At 41.6% G+C, this 25,580-nt stretch overlaps 1 protein-coding gene across 3 annotated transcripts in view; it reads right to left on the bottom strand.

Annotated features, from left to right (window-relative positions):
* SLC22A3 (solute carrier family 22 member 3) overlaps window positions 1-25,580 on the bottom strand; it is a 46,479-nt gene that overhangs the window by 6,402 nt on the left and 14,497 nt on the right. For all 3 annotated transcript variants that reach the window (XM_048844088.2, XM_048844086.2, XM_048844087.2), the window contains exons 2-7: window positions 20,695-20,798; window positions 18,227-18,381; window positions 14,564-14,732; window positions 12,221-12,338; window positions 2,246-2,343; window positions 1,909-2,123 (exon numbers count right to left, since the gene is read on the bottom strand). In XM_048844088.2, coding sequence (XP_048700045.2) covers window positions 1,909-2,123; window positions 2,246-2,343; window positions 12,221-12,338; window positions 14,564-14,732; window positions 18,227-18,381; window positions 20,695-20,798 — 859 coding nt within the window. The remainder of the gene's footprint in view (window positions 1-1,908; window positions 2,124-2,245; window positions 2,344-12,220; window positions 12,339-14,563; window positions 14,733-18,226; window positions 18,382-20,694; window positions 20,799-25,580) is intronic.

Below are 25,580 nucleotides of genomic sequence, written 5' to 3'. Positions count from 1 at the left end.
TTGAATCCCCAAAATCTGTTTGTGTGCATGCCTATGTGTGTGAAAATGGTAACTTTCTCCTGGCAGCAAATTCAGAGAAATCAGACACACACAAAGGTAACATTTGAGGACAGAAAGGGGCGAAATTTCATCCTGGATCAAATTCATGAATAGAGTTGAAGCTGTTTAAATGGGAGAATGATAACTGGGACAGTTGCTGTCATAGGACAAACTTAAAGAAAATATTTTTTCCTGTTAAACTGAATAAATGTTCCGTTGCTTTAACAGAAGGATTGTAATGACTGGAACCATGGTACTGGGATGTCTGGCTGCATGACTGCCCTGTAGATTACATGACACATTATAAACTACTTACTTTTAGGCAATAATAAAAATACCTGATGCATAATAATGCCCATCACTGATACCATACTTTCCATCCAAAGCGCTCTGCAGATGAGGGTAAGTATCATTTCAAACTGCTTTACAAACCAAGGGATGTGACTTGCCCAAGGTCATAAAGCAAGCCAGTGACAGATCCAGGAACAAAACTCAGATCTCCTGATGCTCAGACCCTGGCCACTGAGCCTGGATTTATTGAAATAACTGAGCTGCTGAAACATGTGGTGTTGTCTTAAAGTAACTTTTGAATAAACTTTAAAAATGAGGCTAATTGTGGTAAAACTGGACCCACTGAGGAATGTGTTTCTGTGAAGGATCTTTTATTGTGCTTCCAAACCCACCCGTTTTCATAGGCTCCATTTTACAGCTCTTCTCTTGGGATATCTGCCTGCTAACTGTTGCCTTGTGGTATAATTTCTGGAGCTGATATCGCTAAGGCGAATTAGTATTGGCAACCCTGACTTCATTCTGCTGATGACATCCTTAGGGAGGGGTGATCCTTTCTAATGGTCATTCAACATCCTGTGTAGCTCCAACCTAAACTACTCTGAAGCAAAGAGGTGGGACTTCACAGTCAGGGAAAGGCTGTCTGTTCTCTGTCTGCCTTTAGTCTGCAGCACCTATGAATGCTTACCTGTTCGCTATAACCACATAGTGGAGAGACATCAGTTTATAGAAAAGAATCCCTTGTCAGGGGTGCTGAGTCACACCCCAGAGTCACCCTGGTAGTCCTTGAAGCAGGACAAGAATTACTAAAAGGGGAAGCCAGATCCTCTACCTCTGGTCTGTCCCCTTTGAATTACCAGCTGGTGATTCCCTTTGTGAAGGGGAAACCCATGGGGGTGTCAAGCCAGGATAGCTGGCTCTGTAACACCTGCTCCTAGCCCCTGCCCCATGCCAGGGACAGGATGGATGAAACGAGGAATGGACAGAGCACACTGCACTCTGGCAAGCCCAGGCTAATGGAATGGCCTGTTACTGATATTAGAGCCAAGAATCTGACTCAAGAGCTGCTAAGACTGACCAGCAGGAAATATATCATTTAAATAGGTTTGTTTCTTTTCTCAGACACTGATTTATTTGGAGATGGGAAGTTTCCCCAAACTACCAATTTCCTAGCTTCATATCTGTATGATAAATATCTTCCCGGCCAGGGAATGAGTGTATTTCCCCTTTCTTCATATTTTTGTTCTGTAGTTGGCATTATCATTTGCTAACTGTATTACAACACGCTTTTTACCTTGGTCCACTGCTTCAAAACCTTTGTGTGGCTTCAACCTCTTTACTCTAGGAACTTCACAGAGTAAATAGCGGATGCTCTGTAACCTGAAGACTTTAAATCATGATTTCAGGACTTCAGTAACTCAGCCAGAGGTTAGGGGTCTAGTACAGGAGTGGGTGGGTGAGGTTCTGTGGTCTGCAATGTGCAGGAGGTCAGACCTGATGATCATGATGGTCCCTCTGACCTTAAAGTCTATGAGTCTGTGAGATAAATCACTGATCTTGGGAAGCTAAGGAAAGAGTTACCTTCTGGTAAGAATGCAGTAATTAAGCATGCCACTCCCGCCACTATGTTGCTTATGGCAAATGGAAGGCGTCGGCCAATTCGATCGATTGTCAGTAAAATCAAGAGAGCTGCAGGTAATTCCACAGCTCCGGAGATGAAAAAGTCTAGGTAGAGGTTTCCTCCTATAATTCCTAGGCGCATAACAAGCCCTTGGTAAATCAGGGCACTTGTAAACCTAAACAGAAAACATTGAGACAAACACAAATAAATGTAAGCAGCTGACTTGAATTTCAAGTTTGAGAGAATCACAACACCGAAAAAATAGGACACTCAAAACCCAGTAAAATTGGGACTTACCAGGCATACATTAGAATCAACGTGTATTTTCTCATATGGGGAGTTCTAACCAGGTCGAGAAATGATGGATTACTAACCTCTTCATCTGTAACTGTGATCTACAGAAAAGCAAACATCAGAATCAGCAGACCATAGGCAGGAACACAGGCCACCCCAGCTGAGCTAGTACATCAGCTATGGGAGAGGGCTCAGAATGTAATACAGCTGCAGACTAATTTCCAGCTCCTTAATATTTTGTAATGACAACATATATGCCAGAAAAAAATACAGCTTATTTTCCAGCTCCTATTGAGTTTCAGGAGAAAAAAAAACCATATTTTTACTTGTAAATGTGGAAGTGGACTTAGAGGTCCCTGGGAGGCAACAAACCTGGCATCCTGCAATGCCATTTTTACAGCTGCTTTTCAGGGCAGAATTGAACTTTAAGGGTGACACAGAGAAGGAACTCGATTGTGAGTTCATTCCCCACAGCCAGCCCATGAAATTGTAATGGTTGATGGTCAGAACAAAGGGGTGGGTCTGCAGAGGGGTAAGAGATGGAGAGAGCAAACAGCAATGGCCTTGAGAGTGTTTTTGATACTACAGCTGAGTAGCAGGAGGAAAAGTAGGGAGGAGGACACTATCAAGAAGTGAGGCCAGGGTGGAAAGGCCCAGAACAGAGAAAGATTAATGTCTGCCCTCCCCAAAACATTTAAATGAAGCAGAAGGCAATGGGCCTTCAGAATGTGCTTATAGTTAAGAATGTGCACAAGCATTCTGCTGATTTCGGCCTTTTCCTTAAAAATCTGCAAATTATTTATAAATATCAATTAAGCAACCCTTCCCCGAGATGAGGAGGAAAGTATTGTTTTCTCCATTTTACAAGTAGGTGAAATGAGGATGAGAAAGCACCCATGACTTAGGGCCTGGCTATACAAACAATTAGACCACGGCAAACTGGGGTGTGAATCTCTCCCGTGCTAGCTGCCTGCGGTTTAACTGTCTGTGTGCACTGGGTGCATGTTAACAGGTCGCTAAAGCGCTCTGAGCTACTCCCAGTTCAACGAGGACTAGATCAAAACTCTCTCACAAACTGTCAATGCACATCAGCAGGGAGCACATGAACAGGTAGACCAGATTCATACACCAGCTTGCTGTGATTTTTGTGTAGGCAAGCCCTTGGCCAAGGTAATACAACAAATCAGCAACAGAATAAGGAGTAGAATCCAGGAGTCTTGATTGAGATTTTTAAAGCTGTGCAAGGGATTTAGTCTCACATAGTCAGTGGAAGAGGTGTGGCTAAATCCCCTGTGTTGCTTTGAAAGTCTCAGTCATAGAATCATAGAATCATAGAATATCAGGGTTGGAAGGGACCCCAGAAGGTCATCTAGTCCAACCCCCTGCTCGAAGCAGGACCAAATCCCAGTTAAATCATCCCAGCCAGGGCTTTGTCAAGCCTGACCTTAAAAACCTCTAAGGAAGGAGATTCTACCACCTCCCTAGGTAACGCATTCCAGTGTTTCACCACCCTCTTAGTGAAAAAGTTTTTCCTAATATCCAATCTAAACCTCCCCCACTGCAACTTGAGACCATTACTCCTCGTTCTGTCATCTGCTACCATTGAGAACAGTCTAGATCCATCCTCTTTGGAACCCCCTTTCAGGTAGTTGAAAGCAGCTATCAAATCCCCCCTCATTCTTCTCTTCTGCAGGCTAAACAATCCCAGTTCCCTCAGCCTCTCCTCATAAGTCATGTGTTCTAGACCCCTAATCATTTTTGTTGCCCTTCGCTGGACTCTCTCCAATTTATCCACATCCTTCTTGAAGTGTGGGGCCCAAAACTGGACACAGTACTCCAGATGAGGCCTCACCAATGTCGAATAGAGGGGAACGATCACGTCCCTCGATCTGCTCGCTATGCCCCTACTTATACATCCCAAAATGCCATTGGCCTTCTTGGCAACAAGGGCACACTGCTGACTCATATCCAGCTTCTCGTCCACTGTCACCCCTAGGTCCTTTTCCGCAGAACTGCTGCCTAGCCATTCGGTCCCTAGTCTGTAGCTGTGCATTGGGTTCTTCCGTCCTAAGTGCAGGACCCTGCACTTATCCTTATTGAACCTCATCAGATTTCTTTTGGCCCAATCCTCCAATTTGTCTAGGTCCTTCTGTATCCTATCCCTCCCCTCCAGCGTATCTACCACTCCTCCCAGTTTAGTATCATCCGCAAATTTGCTGAGAGTGCAATCCACACCATCCTCCAGATCATTTATGAAGATATTGAACAAAACCGGCCCCAGGACCGACCCTTGGGGCACTCCACTTGATACCGGCTGCCAACTAGACATGGAGCCATTGATAACTACCCGTTGAGCCCGACAATCTAGCCAGCTTTCTACCCACCTTATAGTGCATTCTTCCAGCCCATACTTCCTTAACTTGCTGACAAGAATACTGTGGGAGACCGTGTCAAAAGCTTTGCTAAAGTCAAGAAACAATACATCCACTGCTTTCCCTTCATCCACAGAACCAGTAATCTCATCATAAAAGGCGATTAGATTAGTCAGGCATGACCTTCCCTTGGTGAATCCATGCTGGCTGTTCCTGATCACTTTCCTGATCCTGTCCCTGATGCTGGGTCCCTTGTTCTAACCACTCAATAGGTATCGTTACCTCCCCACTGATGGGGCCTGGCAGAGCAAACAGCGAACCAAGCAAGCACAAAAGAGGATTGATAAAAAAAAGATGTGATTGTGGAAAGAGAAAGAAGGACACCCACCCCCCCTTCTCCCATCTGTGCTGTGAAGTCAATGGAAATTACTTTGTGTGGTGGGGGGAAAATGAGGCCAAAGGGAATGTAGAGACAGAGACCATGCTGATTGGTGAGGAGAACAATAAACTTGGTCAAACAGCATTGCCCAGTGATCTGATTCTAGTTCAACCAAGGCTGTATACATGAATTTTATTTTGTATTTATTCCTCATCTCATAATATATAACCTTAACTTTTCAGTGAGACAAACAGCCCTTTGAGTGGACTTTTAACACCCCCTTTAGCAAAAAGAGTGTCCCAGAACATTGGAAGTGTTAATGAAACCCCAGTTTGCCCTGGGTTCTCTTCCATTCCCTTTCATCATTGCTAGGAACCCTCTTCCCATCTTTACAGCTATTTTGTTTTCTGTAACGGAGTGAGATGTTTTCTCAAAGTTGCTTCCATTCTTTACATGCCAGCTCCCACTTTTTTAATCCTACAATGTGTTTGTCAGGCACTCATTTACATTCCAGATCAGAATCTGCTGGTTGCTGACATTTGTTATGGGCACACTCATGAAGGAGATAAAGCTGCCTTCATTTTGTTTATAAGAACATGTTGGCAGTGAGCAGCATGTGAACCTTGTGCAAATATGGTATTCATTTTCCCATGCAGAGATAAATGAAGCAGTCTTAACACAATGCCCTGTCTGTCTCAAGTGCCACTAACACTAGTTGGAAATAATGTTTGAGTATGATTTATGGGCTGGGGGAAAAGGACATTAAAATCATTGCAAAAAAACTCTTAACTCTTTTAAGGTCAAATCTTGGCCTCACTGAAATCAATGAGCGTTTTCCCATTGACTTCAATGCAGCCACAATTTCACCGTTAGTACCCAAAGACATGTTATATCCTAACCCTGGGAAGAGCAAAGAGATTTTGTATAAAATGATGTACTTCATCAATTCCTATCTCATTGTTTCTACAATGGTTTTAAAAATTCCAGTAAAAGTTGTGTACTTCACAAGCTTCGGTGCGGATCCTGCAAACTCTATGCACTGTGACAGTCTCCAATTCAGCAGCCCATGTCTATTCAGCATAGAACCAAGCCTGGTCTTCACTACGGGGAGATAGATGCTGCTGCATCGATTTAGCAGGTCTAGTGATGACCCACTAAATCAATGGCAGAGTGCTCTCTGGTGGACCCCTGTACTCCAGTTCTCTGAGACGAGTAAGGGCTGTCAACCGGAGAGTGTCTCACATTCACACAGTGCAGTGAAGGCACTGGGGTAAGTCAACCTAAGCTATGTCGACTCCAGCTGCATTATTCACGTAGCTGGAGTAGCATAATTTACGTCGACTTACCCCCATAATGAAGATAAGCCCTAACAAGCTCTTGAAGTCAGTGGGATTTAAGCATAGACTTTAAGTGCTGTACTGAATTACAGCCACAGCGTATAAAATTAAGAACATGTGTAAGTCTTTGCAGCATCAGGACCTTAACAACATGAGCAAAATCTTCTGTGCATGTTCAGAGTGAGATTTTCCAAGGCTTACATCTCTGTCTAATCAACATCAGTTTTCACTAGAATACTCCAGGTCATTTCTCCTCAGAGAGGATACTATCCACATCTATCCCTGCCATTTTAATGCAAGAGATCTTTTTTTAAAAAAGACAAGATTTTTTTTTATAATGGGAAAATAATTTGTTCCTCTCTCCTGTCACTTAAAAATGGATGAAGTGATTTTGCACATATGCTTACAAAACATTCACCCTTGTGCAGAGACCAACTGTAAAACATTTCAGCTTGAAAAATGAAATTTGGGGGAAATTATGCACAACTGAGAACAGGGGGTTACACTGGAAACAACATTTAATAAATTGTGACCAGTCTCCTACTATCACAATGCTGTAATACAAATACTGAACAAAACAATGCTCATCTGTCTTCGCTTCACACTCATTACTTGAGCTAGTCAGAAAATATAACATCAAAGCAGAAGTGTTATGCAGAGATTTATTGGTTTCAATGAATATTTAATCAGGAAGGTTTGGGGGTCTGAGGGAAGGGAGTGGAGAGCGAGCGAGGGAAAGACTCTCTTGATGGTTAGGCACTGGTCTGGGATGTGAGACACTCGGGTTCAAAGCCCTGCTCTGCATGATTCAGAGGAGAGGTTTTTCATTCCCATATCACTCTGAATCAGGCATGTGTCCCAAACTCTCTCACGCATACTCATTCTCTGTCTCTCTCAATCAAAAGCTCAGGTTTCAACACAATTATGTTTTTGAGAAAACATTTGAAAGGCTTTTGACTTGTTCCAGTGAGGAACAAAACCAACATTTCAGAACCTTGAAAATTGCAGTGAAACAGAAGTGTCCTCCGGTCACCTCTATTCATCAACATGGTATCTGAGTGCCAATAAAGGCTCTGATTTTCTGGGCATCTAATCCTTTCAGGCTCTCTTGAAAATCTTAGCCAAAGTCCATGCATGTTATGGTGGATTCTCTCTCTCTCTCTCTCTCTCTCTCTCTCTCACACACACACACACACACACTAACGCCTTTGTAAAGCTAGAGATAATTATCAGGAAGACAATTCTGGTATGAGTAAAAATGAGAAATGTACTTGACCCCCTATTAATGCACTTCCTGAAATATCACTGTCTCCTGGGCACAGCATCAGGAATGACAGAAGTTGTATATCAAAAAGGTCCCAGGAACAGATCCAAAGTGCAGCTCAGATATTACTCAAGGTTAAGCAGTTGCAGCTGTGAACTGGGGTCATGACTGTGACTATTTCTTAAGAATGTCAGCTGAGATCTTAATAAGTGTGATGGGAAAAGATACAAGTCTCTATATTCTAGTCCAGGTTTTTAAAATACTGAAGTGTAGAAAAGAGAGATTAATCTGAGAACATGAACAGTTTTACTGACTTCTGTCTCACTCATGTATCTTTCCACTTCATTTCTCTCTTAACTGTTTCAGTTTACACGTCTGTAACTGCAGAAGATGCTATTCCAATCTAGCTAGTTTACCCCACTCAATCTCTTGGGCTGGGGGTGACACTTACATCATCTTGGCCTGCATAGTGGAAATGATTTACTAATTTCTGGCCTAGCCTTTCACTGGTAATCAAAACTTCATCCATCACACTGCTTCACATATCTACAGCCACCCTGTCCTCTAATTATATTCTGTTGGCCAAGTAAATGAGTGGCCCAATACGTTGCCTATTCCCACACAAAAAAATGTCATTAATGTAAGCTTGCTCCTGTGATTAATATAATGTTCACAGAAACTCCATAACAAGAACATTATGACAATTACACAAAACTATGCACTAAAAAGCATGGAAATGACTAGTTAAGGAAAGGTATATGGATATTTCAACATATCCATTCCTGCTGATATATGTGTATCTATAAAACATATAACTAATGATATATGTATGTGTTAAAATAGTTTGTAAAGGTGTCAGGAAGGTCAGAGTTTAGCTTGTTTGTGAAATATGTCAGGTGAACTCTTACATTTCAAAATTGTCATTAACTGAATGTATGAATTATAAGGATAATGGAATATTTACACACATTAATTTCTATGCTTTTTCGCACCTTTTTTTTTTGCAATGGAATATGCAGTTTTTATGAGGACTATATTTATCATAGGAGCAACCATGAGTAACTGACACTGGGTGGGAGTTGTGACTAATTCAAAGAAATTTTTTCTTACAGTGTAAATAAAATCATGCAGATTTGGGCAAAGTATCCACTTTTGTGGAGGAAGAACAATAACTTGAAGGGATAAATGCCTAGTCTTCTGTCCAAGGTGGGTGAGGAAATATCTTTTATGGGAAAAAGAAAAGGAGTACTTGTGGCACCTTAGAGACTAACAAATTTATTTGAGCATAAGCTTTTGTGAGCTCAAATAAATTTGTTAGTCTCTAAGGTGCCACAAGTACTCCTTTTCTTTTTGCAGCTACAGACTAACACGGCTGCTACTCTGAAACTTATCTTTTATTGGACTAACTTCTGTTGGTGAGAGAGACAAGATTTCGAGCTTACATAGAGCTGAAGAAGAGCGCTATGAAAATCAGGGTCAATGTAGTATATTGTGGCGCAGTCTCTTTCAAATTAGTCACGTGTAAGGCTGCGAGTTTGTCACAGAGGTCATGGATTCCATGGCTTTCCATGATATCCATGACTTCTTCAGCGGCAGGTAAGGCTGGCCTGGGGGCCGCCTGAGCAGCTCAGACAGCCCCTGGGCCAGCCACACCAGCTGGTGCTGGGGCCGTCTCGGGCCACCACCCCCCAGTGCCATCAACAGAAGGAGTTTGGGGGTGGGGGGGCTCAGGGGTGGGGGTTGGGGTGTGGGAAGGGGTGAGGGTTCTGGGCAGTGCTTACTTTGCACGGGGCTCCTCAGAAGCAGCGACATCCCTCGGCTCCTAAGGGGAGGCGTGGCCAGCGGGCTCTGCGCTCTGCCTCCGCCTGCAGGCACCGCCCTCGCAGCTCCCATTGGCTGCAGTTCCCGGCCAATGGGAGCTGCAGAGTCAGCGCTCAGGGAGGAGGCAGCATGCAGAGCTGCGTGGTTGCGGCTCCGCCTAGGAACTGAGGGATGTCACCGCTTCCCAAGCACCCTTTGCACTCCCTGGGGCCACCCCCACAGCACCCGCAGCATCCCCTGGGGCTGCCCACCCCTGAGCACCTGTGGCACCCCTGGGCCACCCCTCTCCCCAATATTTAGTCAGGGATATATAGAAATATAGACTCATAGAATATCAGGGTTGGAAGGGACCTCAGGAGGTCATCTAGTCCAAACCCCTGCTCAAAGCAGGACCAACACCAACTAAATCATCCCAGCCAGGGCTTTCTCAAGCCTGACCTTATAAAGCTCTAAGGAAGGAGATTCCACCACCTTCCTAGGTAACCCATTCCAGTGCTTCACCACCCTCCTAGTGAAAAAGTTGTTCCTAATATCCAACCTAAACCTCCCCGACTGCAACTTGAGACCATTACTCCTTGTTCTGTCAAGTCATGGACTGGTCATGGGCCATGAATTTTTGTTTACTGCCTGTGACCTGTCCATGACTTTTACTGAAAATACCCATGACTAAAATGTAGCCTAAGTCATGTGTAATCACCAGAAGGCCTCCCAGGGTAATGAGTCTCTGATATGCAGACAAACTCAGGTCTGCATGTTCAGAGTCCGTAGGAACCATCTTGCTATGTAACTTTTAAAGATGGTTCTACTTTAAACTTTATATCCCTGGAGTCACTCTGGGTTCCTGATGTACAGGGGCTGCAGCATACCCACAAGGAAGATATTCTCAGCTGCCTGACCATGTTAGAGAGCACAACAGTTAGTGTTCAAGCTGCACAAAAAAAAGTCATTGACAGCAAACCTCCCCACCCAGGGAAAAGAGAGAGAGGCAGTTTTACTTCAAACCCATGAATCACAGACAAAATCTTTCCTCTAACCCATTTGGGGGTTATTGTGAAACTTTACCAATGTTGTTCAGCGTGCTGCTGAGTGAATATTTCCCACAAATATTTTTTCTTTACCAGGAACAAGTTAACCATTCCTTTTAAAAAATCTTAATATGTTCAGTGGTGGATAGACTGCAGTCCTCTAGGGATTTTCTCCAGTGAAGCTAATGATTTAAAACAGATCTTCTAAGGCGAACCTGTGAGGTTCTGAAGTCTGACATTTAACTTCCAAGCCTGGCTTGTAGACTATACCTACAGATCTCTTGACTGACTGTTGCTGATAGGCTATTTGTCTACATGTCCAAAGCTAAAGAAAGTACTCTTTTGAAACCATTCAATGCAATGAGATATAGTCCATGGCCATATGTAATGCCATAACACTATGACAATGTATACTTAACCATGTCAGTCCTTTCACCTCCATCCAGGGCCACAAGAGAATTCTGATTCCATCAGGTATCCTCCCTTTTGCAAATGGTGAACTCAGAGTCAATACAGATTCTGCTTCCCCTAGTTTAAATTTTGGCCATCCCTTTGCTCCTGTAGAGAAACTCTTGGGAGGAGGGCAAATCTGTGGGTTTCAGTTCAGAGCTCCTCTTAGATCCTCCCTTTGGGCAGGAGGGGTTTGGGACCCAGTGGACCAGCCAGAGGAAGCAGCAGCAGCTCCCAAAGACCCTGATGCCTCCATGTGATTTGCCAGGTCTCCTGGACCCTCATTCCCTCAAATGATGGTCCAGGAGTACCGGCAAGTCATGTCCAGGTTCAGCGTGTAAGTTCATGCTGCAAAGAGCAATGCAAGCTTTCATGCAGCTATCCATATATGATGTTCTAGGAGAGGAGCATGAGTAGCAGTGTCATTGCACAGTAGTGCTGATACTGCCCACTTAAAACTGCAGTATGCTTGAACAACACTCCCGTGCCTTAGTACTGTCTCTTCCCCCTACAATCGGTATGCCCTCTAAAATTTGGCGCGGCCCTTAACAAGCAGAATAGGCATGGAGGGGCTATTATGCTGTGCTCACTATGTTTAATAATATAGCATTACAGTAGCAATCAAAGACTCAAATCAGGATTAGGGTATCCTTGTGCTAGGCTTTCTACAAATATGTAGAAAGACACAATCTCCATTCTGCAACATAATTTAAGGCCCCTTTGCTGCGTTGTTCCTACTCCGTTGCTCTGAACCACAAGGTCTATAATTAGGGCTGACCAAGAAAAACATCATTACAAGAAATATGACCAAAAAAAACCAAAACGAGAAACAACTTTGTTAGGGAATCTTATTAACCAGCTCCCTCCCTCCCCCCTCCCCACCACTAAGTACTTAGAACCCACTTCCTTGTTCAACCTTTATTTTTTAGGACTGAGATAAATATCAGCTCCACAATGAGACTAACGGACACATCCTCCACATGGTGTACGTCAGCAGACAGACTACTACACAATATTGTCGGATCATAAGCCGTTATGAAAGATGCTGGCCCCTAGTGATTTAAGATGTCTAGTATAGTTCTTTAAGATATGGGATGTTTAGTGTGAATTTTACATTAGTAACTCAGCACTCCCATCTCTTATGACTTCTTGGAAATCTTCTCATTTCAACACATGTCCTTTCAATAAACCTACTTCTTCCTTCTCAAGAGAAAAAAAAATTGAGCCGGACAATCTGTTCACGGTGTTGTACTGTAAAATTCTTCTAAACCAAACAGAAAGGCCACTGGTTAAAGATCAAACAAAACTGAAGCAAACATATGGTAAGTACCTCAGAGTAATACGGTGAGAGATATTTCCCATTATGCTTGGCAATGGTGTGCATAATGTTTAATGCCTTTTCTCCTTTTTTGCGTGTCAGCAGCCAGCGTGGAGATTCAGGAACTGCCCTGTAAAAGCACAGAGGGAGGCAAGGATTTTGCTTAATAGTGTCTAGAAAACCATGGGAATCATCACCTGCATGAACACCTAATGCAGTGATTCTTCAGCCTCTCAACAAGATAGAAATTCTTCCATGGACCCAGCTCCCCAGTCAACCTTCAGCTTGACTCTCAAAATACTTCATGCCATGGACAACCAGGAAGGTCTATGGACCACAGCTTGAGAACTAGTAGATTGTCTACAGTTTACATGCAACTTTCAGCCATTTATCTTTATCTTTTTTTATTCATATAGTTGTTAGATCTTGCTCAACTTTCCTGGAAGTTTCCTAAGGCCCAGAAGCCGTAGGGAATTGGTGACAGGACATGTAACTTTTTGCCTCTACATTGGAGGTCCTAATCTAGTTCAGATCAAATGGTTGATTGATGGCCTATGTGAAAGGAGTTGTTGACCTGGCCTAGTTCTTAGCATTGCCCTGCAGTAGTAGCTGTGTCAGTCCCAGGATATTAGAGACACAAGGTGGGTGAGGTAATACCTTTTATTGAACCAACTTATCTTGGTGAGAGAAAGAAGCTTTAGAGCCACCAAGAGCTCTTCTTCAGACCTCCAGATTTCTTCAGCTTATCTCTCACCCAACAGAAGTTGGTCCAGTAAAAGATATGACCCCACTCGCCTTGTCTCCAGTGCTTAATGTATAATCAAAGAGGTGCTGGGGCTCAAGCAATTATATGTTGGAGCTCAAGCAAATTTTTTACTGTCAAACTGACCTGGCAAGCGCAGAGGTACCAGGACTATGAACTGCCAAGCCTAGAGGTGCCAGAGCTCAGCCCTGGCACAACTTAAGCACTGCTTGTCTCTCTAATTCTTAGCAGACAGTTAAGCATGGGATTGGGTGATTGTAGAGTTCAGATTTAGTCCCAGCTCTGTCACTAGCTTGTTGTATGAACTTCAACAAATCTGCCTCAGTTTCTCCAACTGCAAAGGAGAATAGTTACCCACCTTTGTAAAGTGCTTTGAGAGTTTTAGATGAAAACCACTGTAACTCTATAACCACAAAGTTTTATTAAAACTCACCACCAGGGTTTGCACTAAGTGGCACCTTTCTGACAGTCTTAGAGAGGAAAAGGAGTGAATGACATGGAGAATGAATTACCTGTTTACCCAGAGATGTAGTTCCCTTCAGGTCAGGGTTGAGGCACACAGCTGGGAAGAGAATAATAGGTAGGTGCAGCTGATTCAGAAGTAGTGCATACTTCCCCACACTGCCCTAACTAAAGTACTTCAACCTTGACTTGGAGGACAACTCCTACAAGAAAGAAGGTAAGGGAGTTCACTCTCCATTCCTGTTCAACCCTGGGCCTTTTCCATTCCATTCAAATGAAATATTGCTTGTGGTCAAGCCAAACATACAAGTTAATTAACATCTCTGTGTGGTTCTTGTTCCCCTCAAGTGTTTCCTGGCACTTTGAAAGTCCCTGACCTTCCAATAATCTCTTTGTAGAATACTGGGTGGGGGAATCATAGTGCCACAGAGTCAAAGAGTAAATTAACAACAACAAAAATAACATTTAAAACTTCTAATGGGTGTTGTTCTACCAATCATTGCTCTCGCCCCTCTTTTTGTATTTGGTACATTGAACTCTGCAAGGCCAAATTCAGTCCTGGTGTACCTCCTGTGTACTCAGTTGAACTACATCAGGGAACAATTTTTGGCTCAAAATGTTTGCTTGCCTTGTGAACACCTAGGAAAGAACTGAATGAAATTCCTTGGCTACTACTGGGACAGTATTCAGTCACAAATAAATGTAATTAAACTTTCAAAAACATGTATATGAGATCCTCCAAAGAAGTTTAATTTGGAATCCAGGCCTATGAGACCTCTACAAGGCAACCAGAGAACTTTGGAGGATGGACCTAGTGGTAACAAAAGTCCACCCATGAAAATATAGGCATATTGTGAAGGACATTTTTGGTGGATTCCAGACCTGTAAAACCTATTTGGAAATGTCAGACTATGGGTCTTGTATAGTTTGACTAATCAGAAAGGCATTTTATCAGGCCACAAAGTTTTTTTTTTTTTCACTTTATATTTTGTAACCAGGTCTTAATCTGAAATGCATCCAACAGTAATTTCTGAAAAGTTCAGGGAAACCCTCTTTTTAAGAATTCTCTGATCTAGATCTGAATACAAAGCATGAACCTACAGAGGTCAAAATGAACACAATACCGTTACCAGTAATACAGCAGGAAAAGAAAACTGGGGAGCGTTACGGCCAGCTGAAGCCCCTGCCATGTGGGAACCAGGTAAGCAATTCCAGGAAGAATCATTATTCCAAGGGTGAAGAACATCTGTATCACAATTCCAACAATCCTTCGCTGATCTGAGCCAACTATTTCTGTCACTGAAGAGAAGGGAAAAACAGAAACAGAAATAAACCCTATTCAAGTTAAAAATATTACATTTGCAATGTTGGTTCACAGTTATGCAGGAGGTTCTACCTTGGATTACAACTGAAGGTGCCCTTTTTTCTAAAAATTACGTGTAACCCATGTGCCTAATAGGGAGTTATTGGGGGGGAAAGGGGAAGGAATGAGTGTCTGGGTCACTGTTGCTAGGCCAATGCACAGTTAGCGTTCCATGTCCAGAAGTTTCTGGAATTGGGTGCTGTGCTTTTGGTCATACTCACTAAGCTCCCTGTAGCTGGACTCAGACTCCACTGAGAGCAAATAGTTAGGGCAGCTGCTTTATAAAAAGACACATGACCTACATGGGCTGGGAGAAGCTCAGGAACAGGAGCAGGCTGGCTTCCCCTAACTCTGAAGCATTTTGCAGCCGGCTAGTGCTATGGCTAACTCTGCAACACTGGCAGGGAAGCACCAGCAGTGTTAGTTTCTCCCTCCCATTTCCTCTTTCTGTGACTATCTTCTTTCATTTTAATTATATACCTGGAATGTTATTTGATGTTTAGCTAAACTGTTTTAGTTAAATTGCCTTAACCAGTATGGGTCACAATCTCTCTTCTTAGTTAAGTGTGATGCTAGAGAAAGAGTCATCTGTATTTGGCTCTTCTCAGTTTTTTATTTTTATTGTAACAGGGTTTTTAATTTATATACTTAATACTGATTGGTTGGTTAATTGGTTGACTAGCTGATTGAGTCATTCTACAGTTCAGCAGAGAAGGAGAAAGAGTCTTCGTGGGCTTCAACTGGAGATTTCTGCATGCAAGAGGCAGGAATATATTGTTGCAGTGCTTTTAACTCAGCAGGCTGTTTTGAGTTCATGAGCAAAGACTGAAGAGAACTCCAACCTCAACTTTTGGAACTCTGAGTTACTTCTCACTGTGAGTTTGTGGAGACTAACCTGTTTAGATTTAATTGGTTTGATTTTTTGTTTCTATTTATGTATAACTCTGAAAATAATATATGTGGATTATGAAGTAGCCCTGTTATGTAGTAGAAAATAAGCTATTATTATTGTGTTTCTTTATCATTATAAGAGTTTATAAAATTAGTACTTAAGAATTAAGTTAATTACTTTTGCTCTTTTTTTTAACTTGATTGTGAGGAGGTTGACCTCTGCAGATGCAGAGGAATTTGTATCACCGGTGATTGAGAGCTCCTTAACATCAAGGCTCAGAGACTCGATCTGAATACATTGAACTCCCATAATCTTGTCCCAGTAAAAACGGGTTCAGTATAAAATCTAAGATTCTTTGGGGGCAGCCTCTTCTTGGATTGTTCCAAAGTACCGTGTCAATAATTTGAAGGGTATATCTCCAGGATATTACAGGAACCAACCTCCAAGTGTACTGAAGTCAATGTTTTGGTATAAAGTATATGTTCCCCAGAGATCAATATATGATGCATAGTAACTTAGGCCACTGATCAGCCTTAAACGTACCTGCTGGTAAAGCAAAGGGATAAATAAATCACATTGACCAAGGCATGGTCAATACCAGAAAGTTAGGTCAGCATAACTACATCATTCAGGGAAAAATCACCACCACTAAGTGGCATAGTTAAGTCACCGAAGACATCAGTGGAAGAATTTCTCCATTGACCTAGCTACCACCTCTCAGGGAGGTGGATTACTTACGCAGATGGGAGAACCTCTCCCATCTGCTTAGGTAGTGTCTACACTGATGCACTACAGAGGTGCAACTGCAGTGTAGACAAGCCCTTAGGCTGTTAAGTACCTACGTCACTTTTGAAAAGGGGACTTTGCCTTAGATCTACACTACAGAGTTAAGTCGACTTAAGTTATGTTGACGCTCATAAACCACTGTAATTACATCGCTTGTGTATGTTCACACAAAGCTCCTTGTGTTGGCGGAGCGCATCCACAGTTGGTGCTCCAGTATCAACAGAGAAAGCAGTGCACCATGGGTCGCTATCCCACTGTGCAACTCACCACCTTCTGCTGCCAGAAGTTCTGGGAATGGATCGCAGTGCATCATGGGGGCAGGCTCATCATCCCATGTTGCAGTTTTCTCCATTCCATCATTCCATGCGCTTCCAACTACTTTTCAACTGCCCCTGTAGACTGTGTGCCCGCCATCTCTTCCTGATAGCATGAATCCTGCACTGCTCTCCAGTCTTGTTATGAACACAACACAGCTGATCCTACAGTATTTCATGACCTGCAAATCTGAAAATGAACCCGTGGTGCCTGCCCTGATGTGTGCCATGGAAAGAAACAATTCAGGATTGATGTTAGCATTCACAAAAGAGCTGCACACAGTGGAGCATCACTACTGGCTTTGGGAAACAAGCACTGAGTGGTGGGGCCACATCATTATGCAGGTCTGGGATGATGAGCAGCTGCAGAATTTTCGGATGTGCAAAGCCACCTTCCTGGAACTCTGTGTGTGGAACTTGCCCCTGCCCTGTAGTGCAAGAACAATGAGAGCTGCCCACATGGTGGAAAAGCAAGTAGCAATAGCTGTGTGGAAGCTGGCAACTCCAACTGCTATTGGTCAGTTGCTAATCAGTTTGGAGTTGGGAAGTTCACCATAGGGGTTAGGATTATGCAAGTGTACAGGGCCATTAATTGCCTCCTGTTCCGAAGGACTGTGACTCAATGTATGGGAAATAATGAATGCTTTTGCAGCAATGGGATTCCCTAGCTGCAGTGGGGCAATAGGTGGCATGCATATCCCAGTTTTGGCCCCAGACAGATATAACAGATTACATCAACAGAAAGGGCTACTTCCCTATGGTATTGCAGGTGCTGGTGGATCACTGGGCTTGTTTCACTGACATCATTGTGGAGTTGTCAGGGAAGGTGCACACATCTTCAGGAACACTGATCTGTATAGAGAGCTGCTTGCAGGGACTTTCTTTCCACACCAATAAATTCCAAAAGGGGATGTGGAAATGCCGATAGTGATCCTGCCTACCTCTTACTCCCATGGCTCATGAAGCCTTACATGAAAGCTTGACAGCAGCAAAGAGTGTTTGAACAACAGGCTCAGCAGGTGCAGAATGTCCACTGAATGTGCATTTGGTAGATTAAAGGGTCGCTGGCACTGCCTTTTGGCAGGTTAGACCTCAATGAGGAAAATATTTGCATGGCTGTAGCAGCCTGCTGTGCTCTGCATAACGTTTGTGAAGCTAAAGGGGAAAAGTTTCCCCGGGATGGAATGCTGAGGTGGATCACTTGGCGGCAGATTTTGAGCAGCCAGATATCAGGGTTATAAGAGGGACTCTGGGAGGGCTATTTGAATCAGGGTTATGTTATGTTCCAGTGATGATCTATCTCCACTGGTTCCTTTCACCTCTGATCATTGGTGAACAACTGTACAGTTCTCACTTACCTTCACATTCAGGTAGTCTGTCCACCAACATCCATTCCCTCAATCTCCCCACCCAAAAAGGGGAAAAGTACAGCTCTTACCAATAACATAGGCTGTCATCCAGGTTCCCTTTCCAAATACACCTTGTAGGAAGCGAAAGATCAAAAATACATAAACATTTGGTGCAAATGCTACAACAAGGCCACATAAGCCTACTCCAAGGCAGGAGTAGAGGTAAATACGGATTCTGCCATATCTGCCAAAAAAAAAAAAAAGAGCAAAAATGTTGAAATATGACTAATATTTTCCTTCTCGACTTAGTTTATGGCTGGAGTTTAAACCTGCTCCTAAGTCTTGTGTTGATGCTATCAATCTTGTAAGGTTTCCCATCACTAGGCCTTATGATGGTGACTTTCTGAGTCTTTGTTGTACTGGCTACTAGGAATTGGAACTCTCTCCTCCTGGATATTAATCTCAGCCTCTCTATCTCCACTTTTAAAGCAGTGATTGAAAACGTTTAGGCCCAGTTTTTGGAAAACAGTTTCTAATTTTGCATGGTGCACTTAAATTATAGAAATTAGAATGTGCCTATTGAAATAAATGGGACTTTTGCTATTGACTTCAACATGTGCAAGATTATTCCCTTAAACTGCCTATTTTAAGTACAGTCACACCCTGTGTAGGAAATGTCTTACCCTTTACTAGAATGCCAAATGAAGCAGCTGCATAAATATTCTGTTTAGAGCTTATAATGTCTATCTTCCAGTATTTTAATTTTGTATTCATTAGTATTGAATTTTAAACATTTTATCCCAACAATATTAATGGACAAGCCAAGCCTAACTACAGGTCCAGACTAGAGTTGGTTTAAAAAAAGTCAATTTTTTAATAAAAATATTTTTGATCAAAATAAAAACTTTCTTTTTTCTCAAAATTTCCTGTTTTTGTTTTTTGTTTTTGGCTGAAACCCAACCAACCAACACCCCTCTCCCCGCCCCACACACTCCAGAAACCAAAAAAAATTATTTTTTAACAAAAGCAACTTCTGTATTTTTTTCAGGTTTGTTTTTGGGTAGGGGAGGGAGTTGTTGTTGTGGAGAGGACACAAAGCAAAACTAATAAGAAATTTTGACCAAAATGACTTTAAAAAAATACTAAGAAAAATAATTGGTATTTTTCTATAAGCTCTAGGTAAAACCCTTTGAACTATGTGGTAAAGAGACAATTACAGATCCAAATGTTGTGGGTAAGATGTAATTCTATAATAATATAAATTATTTCTATTATCATTTCATCCAAGACTGTCAGGTACTTTATAAGCATCATGATTCTCTCTGATTTGATCATGAGACAACTAGTTTATAGTTGCAGCCCTGAAATGTTGTCTTCATCCAATGTTAACCTGGCTTTAAATCCCTTTATTTTGAATATGGCTAAGTGAATACTTTCAAACAATGATTTGTCAGCTCACTGTCTCTCTCCTTCTTTCTGTTTGCGAATTGTCTGTGTAAAGATTAAAAAAAATTTCTTCACTTGATTCTTTTAAAAGAATTATTCACTTAAGAATGTTTGCAAATAATCCTTGCTCTCTACCATATTTGAGAGCTTTGTTGTGTGACTTCAGTATGCAAAAGTTGTATTGTTTGCTTTTGATTGGACACGTAGGTCACGTGGTAGGTTTGTCCTCTACTGGATGACCATAATTCTCAGTACAATGAGGTTTTTATTGTAAATACTTTTGTTTAGGAATTCAAAGTGCTTTATCTGAGAATATTCTCTGTGTGCTCTGCCTAATAAAATCACCTACTAGGATATTCATGGATAGCAAATAGAAAAGGAGCACAAAACAGCAAAGGTTAATATATTTTTCAAATCAAAGAAATATTCATCTACAGTGAAATTCACCCTTGTATTTGAGCTGGCATGAGGACTGCACACCATTTAATTCTGACTTAATTCCTTAAAATAAGGCTTCCTCCTCCTATTTTGAAGGAAAGTTGGACTTAAGTAGTGCTTAGCTCTGGCATTGGCCCTGTTTACAGGGCTGGATTTCACCCACACATTTTTGCAGTATTCAGTCAGCTCTAAAAATGTTGAAGACCAACTGTAACCATGACCTTGGTGGTCAACATATGGGTATGTGTGCCTTATGTGTGAACTCAGAGGGTTGTAGCACTGAGTTTCTTCTTCCTCTCTCAAAGGAGCTGCTTTCTTCATCAATGGCCTTATGCCCCCTCAGAAATTGTCAACCCCAAAACTCTCTGTGAACGCTTGCTTTTCATTTCTGTGTTCCTCTGTACTTCCTGAGTTCAGATGTGAACAGAAATTATGAAATACCACAAGAAGGGCTCTTTTCATGCTATTTTAAGTCCTAACAGGACCAGGAAGTACTAAAAATCTTATGAAGTTTCCAGACCAGTTTTACAGACTCAGGAAGTTAAGTTTATATGGGACCTGCTTCTTGGAATTGAACTGAACCTCCAAACTTTGAATGTTTGCATACGGTGATTACAGCACAAAATGTTTCTGCCTCTATAAGGGTAGACTTGCATTAACACACATACTTTACCTGTCTGCAGCATAGCCTAGAGTGAATGCTCCTGTCAGAAACCCCAGATTGAGAACAGCTTGTGTTAGATCTAGCATCCAGGCATTGGCACACACAAGATTATACTGTGGGAACAAGCAAGAGATATAATAAGATTCCCCCACAGAGATGGAATATTTTTCCTCAAAGCAAAACATTTTAGCAATTGTCTTGCTCCAGGACAAAAAACACGCCTGAGCAAAAACCTGATTGCTAAGTGTTTGAGAAACTACTTTCAAGCTTTTTTGTTTTTTACCACCTCAGTGATTAGCATCCCATCTCAAACATCCGTTTTTAATAGAAATTTACTAAGAAGATTATAATGCGGGCTGCTCCAATAACTCTTGAATTCCATAGACTTCCTGTATCCCTATCAGTCTGGTTCCAGATCTAGCACAGAGACTGTGTTGATATTGCTGGTTGATTATCTCCTCACAGTGATAGACCAGGGTAAGATATCCATGATGACTTTATTGGACTCTTGACACTGTTGACACCTTTGCCTATCTTGCGGGGTCTCAGCGTGTGGAGCTATGTCAATCGAGTGTCCTCCATGGATTCTCTCTTCCCAGAGGATCTCTGAGCAAATACAGTTTCTTACTGACTGGTCTCAGATTAAACATCATCCATCTTGTGACTTGTCATCCTTCCTATTTATTGTGTACTTGTTCAATGGCAGGCCCAGATGGCACAGAGAAATGCCCGCATTAGTGAGTCCAGATCACTGCAGTTACAGTAAACATACAGAAAATGGGTCCTCCTTACCAAAAGGCTGCTGTGTTTCAGGTTTTGTAGGCCAAATGTCCTCAACAGGGGAGACATCTGAATTGGTTTGTTGTTATACAGATTGAGCACAATAGTTTAACGTCTGCTGGCAAGGAAATGCTGCATCTATGTTTAGCTCAGAGTAAATGCAGAGCTGTAACCAGGGAAAACACTAACATCTCCAAATGTTTTTAATTTTTTTCTTAGTGCCTCCTAGGCAAAAGTAGAGATACTTGACCTGTGAGGGTGCAGAAAACGAATTTCAAACCAATTTTTGACAGGTTGAAAATGTTTTTCTTGCTGTAACTTTCTCAGACCCTTCAATTCTTTATATTGCAGCAGCTGTTACAGGATGACAAAATGCTGCTCCTGCGTTCATCTGAAGAATTCATGGGGGAGGAGGCAGGGAGGGAAAGAGACCGGAAACAAAAATAAAACCAAATTAAAAATTCATTTGTTGTGCAGATAGTATTTTGTTGGCAATTACTTTACAGGGTCGTGGAGAACAATTATATGCCAACCTAGCTCAGTAAGTCCTGCAGACCTCATTGTAGTCAGGATTTTTTGATCTCTGACTAGAATGTCCTTTTCAACAATGAGGAGTTAGGCGAAAGCAAAGTTAAGAATAAACTGAGGTAATATTCTCAGCAGTTTTAGCCATTTATTAAATAGCACTCTAGAAATAGCCATAATTTCCAAGGATGAGCTGTAATAAATAATATTAATAATAATATTTTACAGATAACTGAGATACAGAATATTTGCAATGCATTTAGTATTTCAAGTTCACACTCATAATAATGTATATCAGATGAAGGTGCTCAAATACTGCAGTGATGGGGGGGCATAGAAGTACTTAGATAGAATGAAGACATCTTCTATTTCATATTGGCCAAGATTTTTAAAAGTAATAGTCTAAAGATAAGCTTTTAAATCCATATTAGGCACCTAAATAAGTGGTCCAATTTTTTTAAGTGCTGAGCACCCTATTGGTCCCAGTGATTTCACTGCTGCCGGCTATTATTGCCTCAATGCAAACTGTTAGGTTATCAGTGCTTTTGAAAATCAGGCCACTTATTTAGGTGTCTAAAAATGGATCTAGGACCCTAACTCAGTTTTGCCAACTCTTGTGATTTTACTGCAAGTCTCACAATATTTGTATTTTCTTAAAGCCACAGCTCCTGGAATCCTGTGATTAAGTGAGAATCTCAACTTTCTTTTTTAAAAGTGAGTTTCTACCCCTTACTGTGGTGGAGAAAAGTTTGACTACATGAAACCTACGATTCAAAATCCAGAACAACAATAAAGACCTCTACGTTTATTATTTAAAAAATCTGATCATTTTGAAGCCAAGCTCTTGACTTTTGGGAGCTCAGCTCATCCTTTTTGAATGTCCAGTGGTGTTCACTTTTAACTCCTACTTTTATAAATCTAGGCCAGTATGTATAGAATCATTAGGTTCTTCCAGGAACAAAACTTGTTCTCATGTCTCAGAAACAATAACTGCTGTGGAATTTTCACAAACTCCAAAGCGTCGCACATTTACTCTTTGAAGAGTACTCCTACCTTCTTGTTTCTTAAACAAGTGCGACAGCAGGACAGAAAGGACAGAACTTCATGAAATATTTCCAGAACGTCCCACTTCACAGAGTTTTTTCAAGGGCATGGCCATTTCTAAAAGTGACTTTAGAAATACTTGTACATGCCTGTGACATTGTCACTAGTCAGAGATTTCAGGAGGAATGTTTAAAACCACCCACACAGGCAAACACAGCCTATTTGGTCTTTAAAACTAGCTTGTTGAGTAGAAAATACAGGGCTAGCTGATCTTCTGTAGAGAAAAACATGGAATGGAATAAAATAGTGAAAAAATAGGCAAAGAGGACTAGGTGGAAGAAAAGCAAGAATGGCACCAGTAAGCCTCCTCCCTCTCTCCACCTGAGCCTATGGAAGTCATTCTACCAGTCACTAGGAAATGGATCTCTACGTGATAGAGCATAACCAGCCAGAGGGGTGAGATGGAGACAGGGAGCAGTCACCCTCTGTGGTACACTCTTCTGGAAATATATTGGAAACAACTGCCAGAAGAATCTGGACCAATAGTCCCCAAAACTTAATGTTGTTCAATGAGAATTAAGGTTGCTCAGCACCATGTAAGTTCAAGGTCTTAAAGAGAGAGACCAAGCTAGCAAATGAACAAAGGAGCTCAATGTTGGACTGCAATAAAGAGCCCCTCACCAAGGAGACCAATGCAATGAAGGCCTATTTAGGATTTGACAACTTTGCTTGCTCTTAAAGCAGAAAGCCCTGACAGAAGACTTCTGTCCACAAGTCCTGCAATCAAAGAAGTAAAATAGGCAGAAAAAGTAAAGTTACTGTCTCATCAGAGCTCATAATGGATTATTATGGGCACAGAATGAAAAGGATTTAAGAATGAAATACTTTTAAAATAAACACATCATGAAAGGAAAATGTTTTTGATCTCAAATCCTTAACAGAATTTACAGGCACACTTAAGTTACAAATAAATACATTTTAAAATGAATTAGTTTAAAATCACTTCCTTTAATAAATACATTTTAAAACTCATTAATTTTAAATCACTTTCTTTAATTCCACCATCCAAATTCAGAGTTCAGGACCTCATTTTTCTAACACTGAAAGTGGCATCAGACTTATTGCCTGTGTCTCAATGTTAGATCAAGTCTCCCAGGCGAAACAAGGATAGCTAAACACTTCAAATCAAAGAAAATTCACCTTTCACATATATGCATTTGTAATGCCACTTTTGAAACCCAGGGTTGGATTCCAATCTCATTCACTTGGCTGTAAATAAGGAACAATGCCCCCTGAAGTCAATGGAATTACACTGGCACAAAACCTGCATAGTTGAGATGAGAACCAGGTCCATAGCCTATAAATTTGAGCCCATAGATGTCTAAGTATCCTGTTTTGACTCATGCATTATTGGCATGGACCGAATTATGAGTGAAGATGTAGAGATCTCATTGAACATGTGAGCCTTACTTTTCAAGCCTATTCTGCTAGGGCAAAATTTGTCTCATTGCAGAGCCTCCACACACCTAAGCTCCAAAGACACCCTGTCAGTCCCATGCTTTAGTGGTGTGGAGGCCATTGTCTTGTGGTGCCTTTTGGTATTAAAGACATTGTGTGGGTTTTCCAAAAGCACATCATAAGTAACTTAGGATCATAAGTGGCAGTGAAAGTCAACAGTCCCTTAGGTGCTTTGGAAAAATCCCATCCATTGTTATTAATATTCTGATAATACTCAGAGAGGCCCCAGTCAGGAACAAAGCTAGATGCTAGATGCTTTGCAAACATGGGCCCCGGTACTGCAAGCTGTTCTGTGCTAGTGGACCCCTGCATGCCTGCATGGAGCTCCATGGATTTCCTTCATGGAACGGCTTGAAGGATTGGTCCGTAGAGATAGCTGGGCTCCTTGCCTTGGAAAGTTACTATGCTTGATCCTTTTAAAAGTATATATTTATTTTTGAAATAAATTAATCCACATTTAAGATAAACAGAGAGAAAGCGAACAACCTGACATGAAGGGCCGGGGGAAGAGAGTGCATCAAAGAGACAAGGGAAAATATGCTTCCTTTACAATGCCCTTGTACCTCAACGTACATTTCACATTGAGCAGCTGACAGTTGAAATAAATTGTTGCCTTAAAATATCAGTCAAATACTTTAAATCACTTGCATTTTCCATGAAACAAGAGACGATGGATAACAGTTAGGCACTGGGAGTACTTTCAAAAGGATTTATAGTGTAAAATGCTTAAGTAAATTAACTGATACCTTATAAATAAATCCTATGTTTTGCTCAGGTCTATATATTTAAATATTCTTGATGTAGCTAAGAATTCTTGGCTTCATTTTTTGTTGTTATTTTTTGTCTGTTCAGGGTCCACTTAAATGCTCTTTATATAAACAGTGTTGTTACAGCCGCGTTAGTCCCAGGATATAAGAAAAACTCGGTGCATGAGGAAATATCTTATATTGAACCAACCATAGGTGCTGGAAGTATGGAACCTGAGGGTGCCACACCCCTGGCTGGAAGTGGTTTCCATTACATACAGG

Source organism: Caretta caretta, chromosome 3 (genome assembly GCF_965140235.1).
Source record: "Caretta caretta isolate rCarCar2 chromosome 3, rCarCar1.hap1, whole genome shotgun sequence".
Classification (NCBI taxonomy): Eukaryota; Metazoa; Chordata; order Testudines; family Cheloniidae; genus Caretta; species Caretta caretta.
This window is presented reverse-complemented; position numbering and strand designations above follow the sequence as displayed.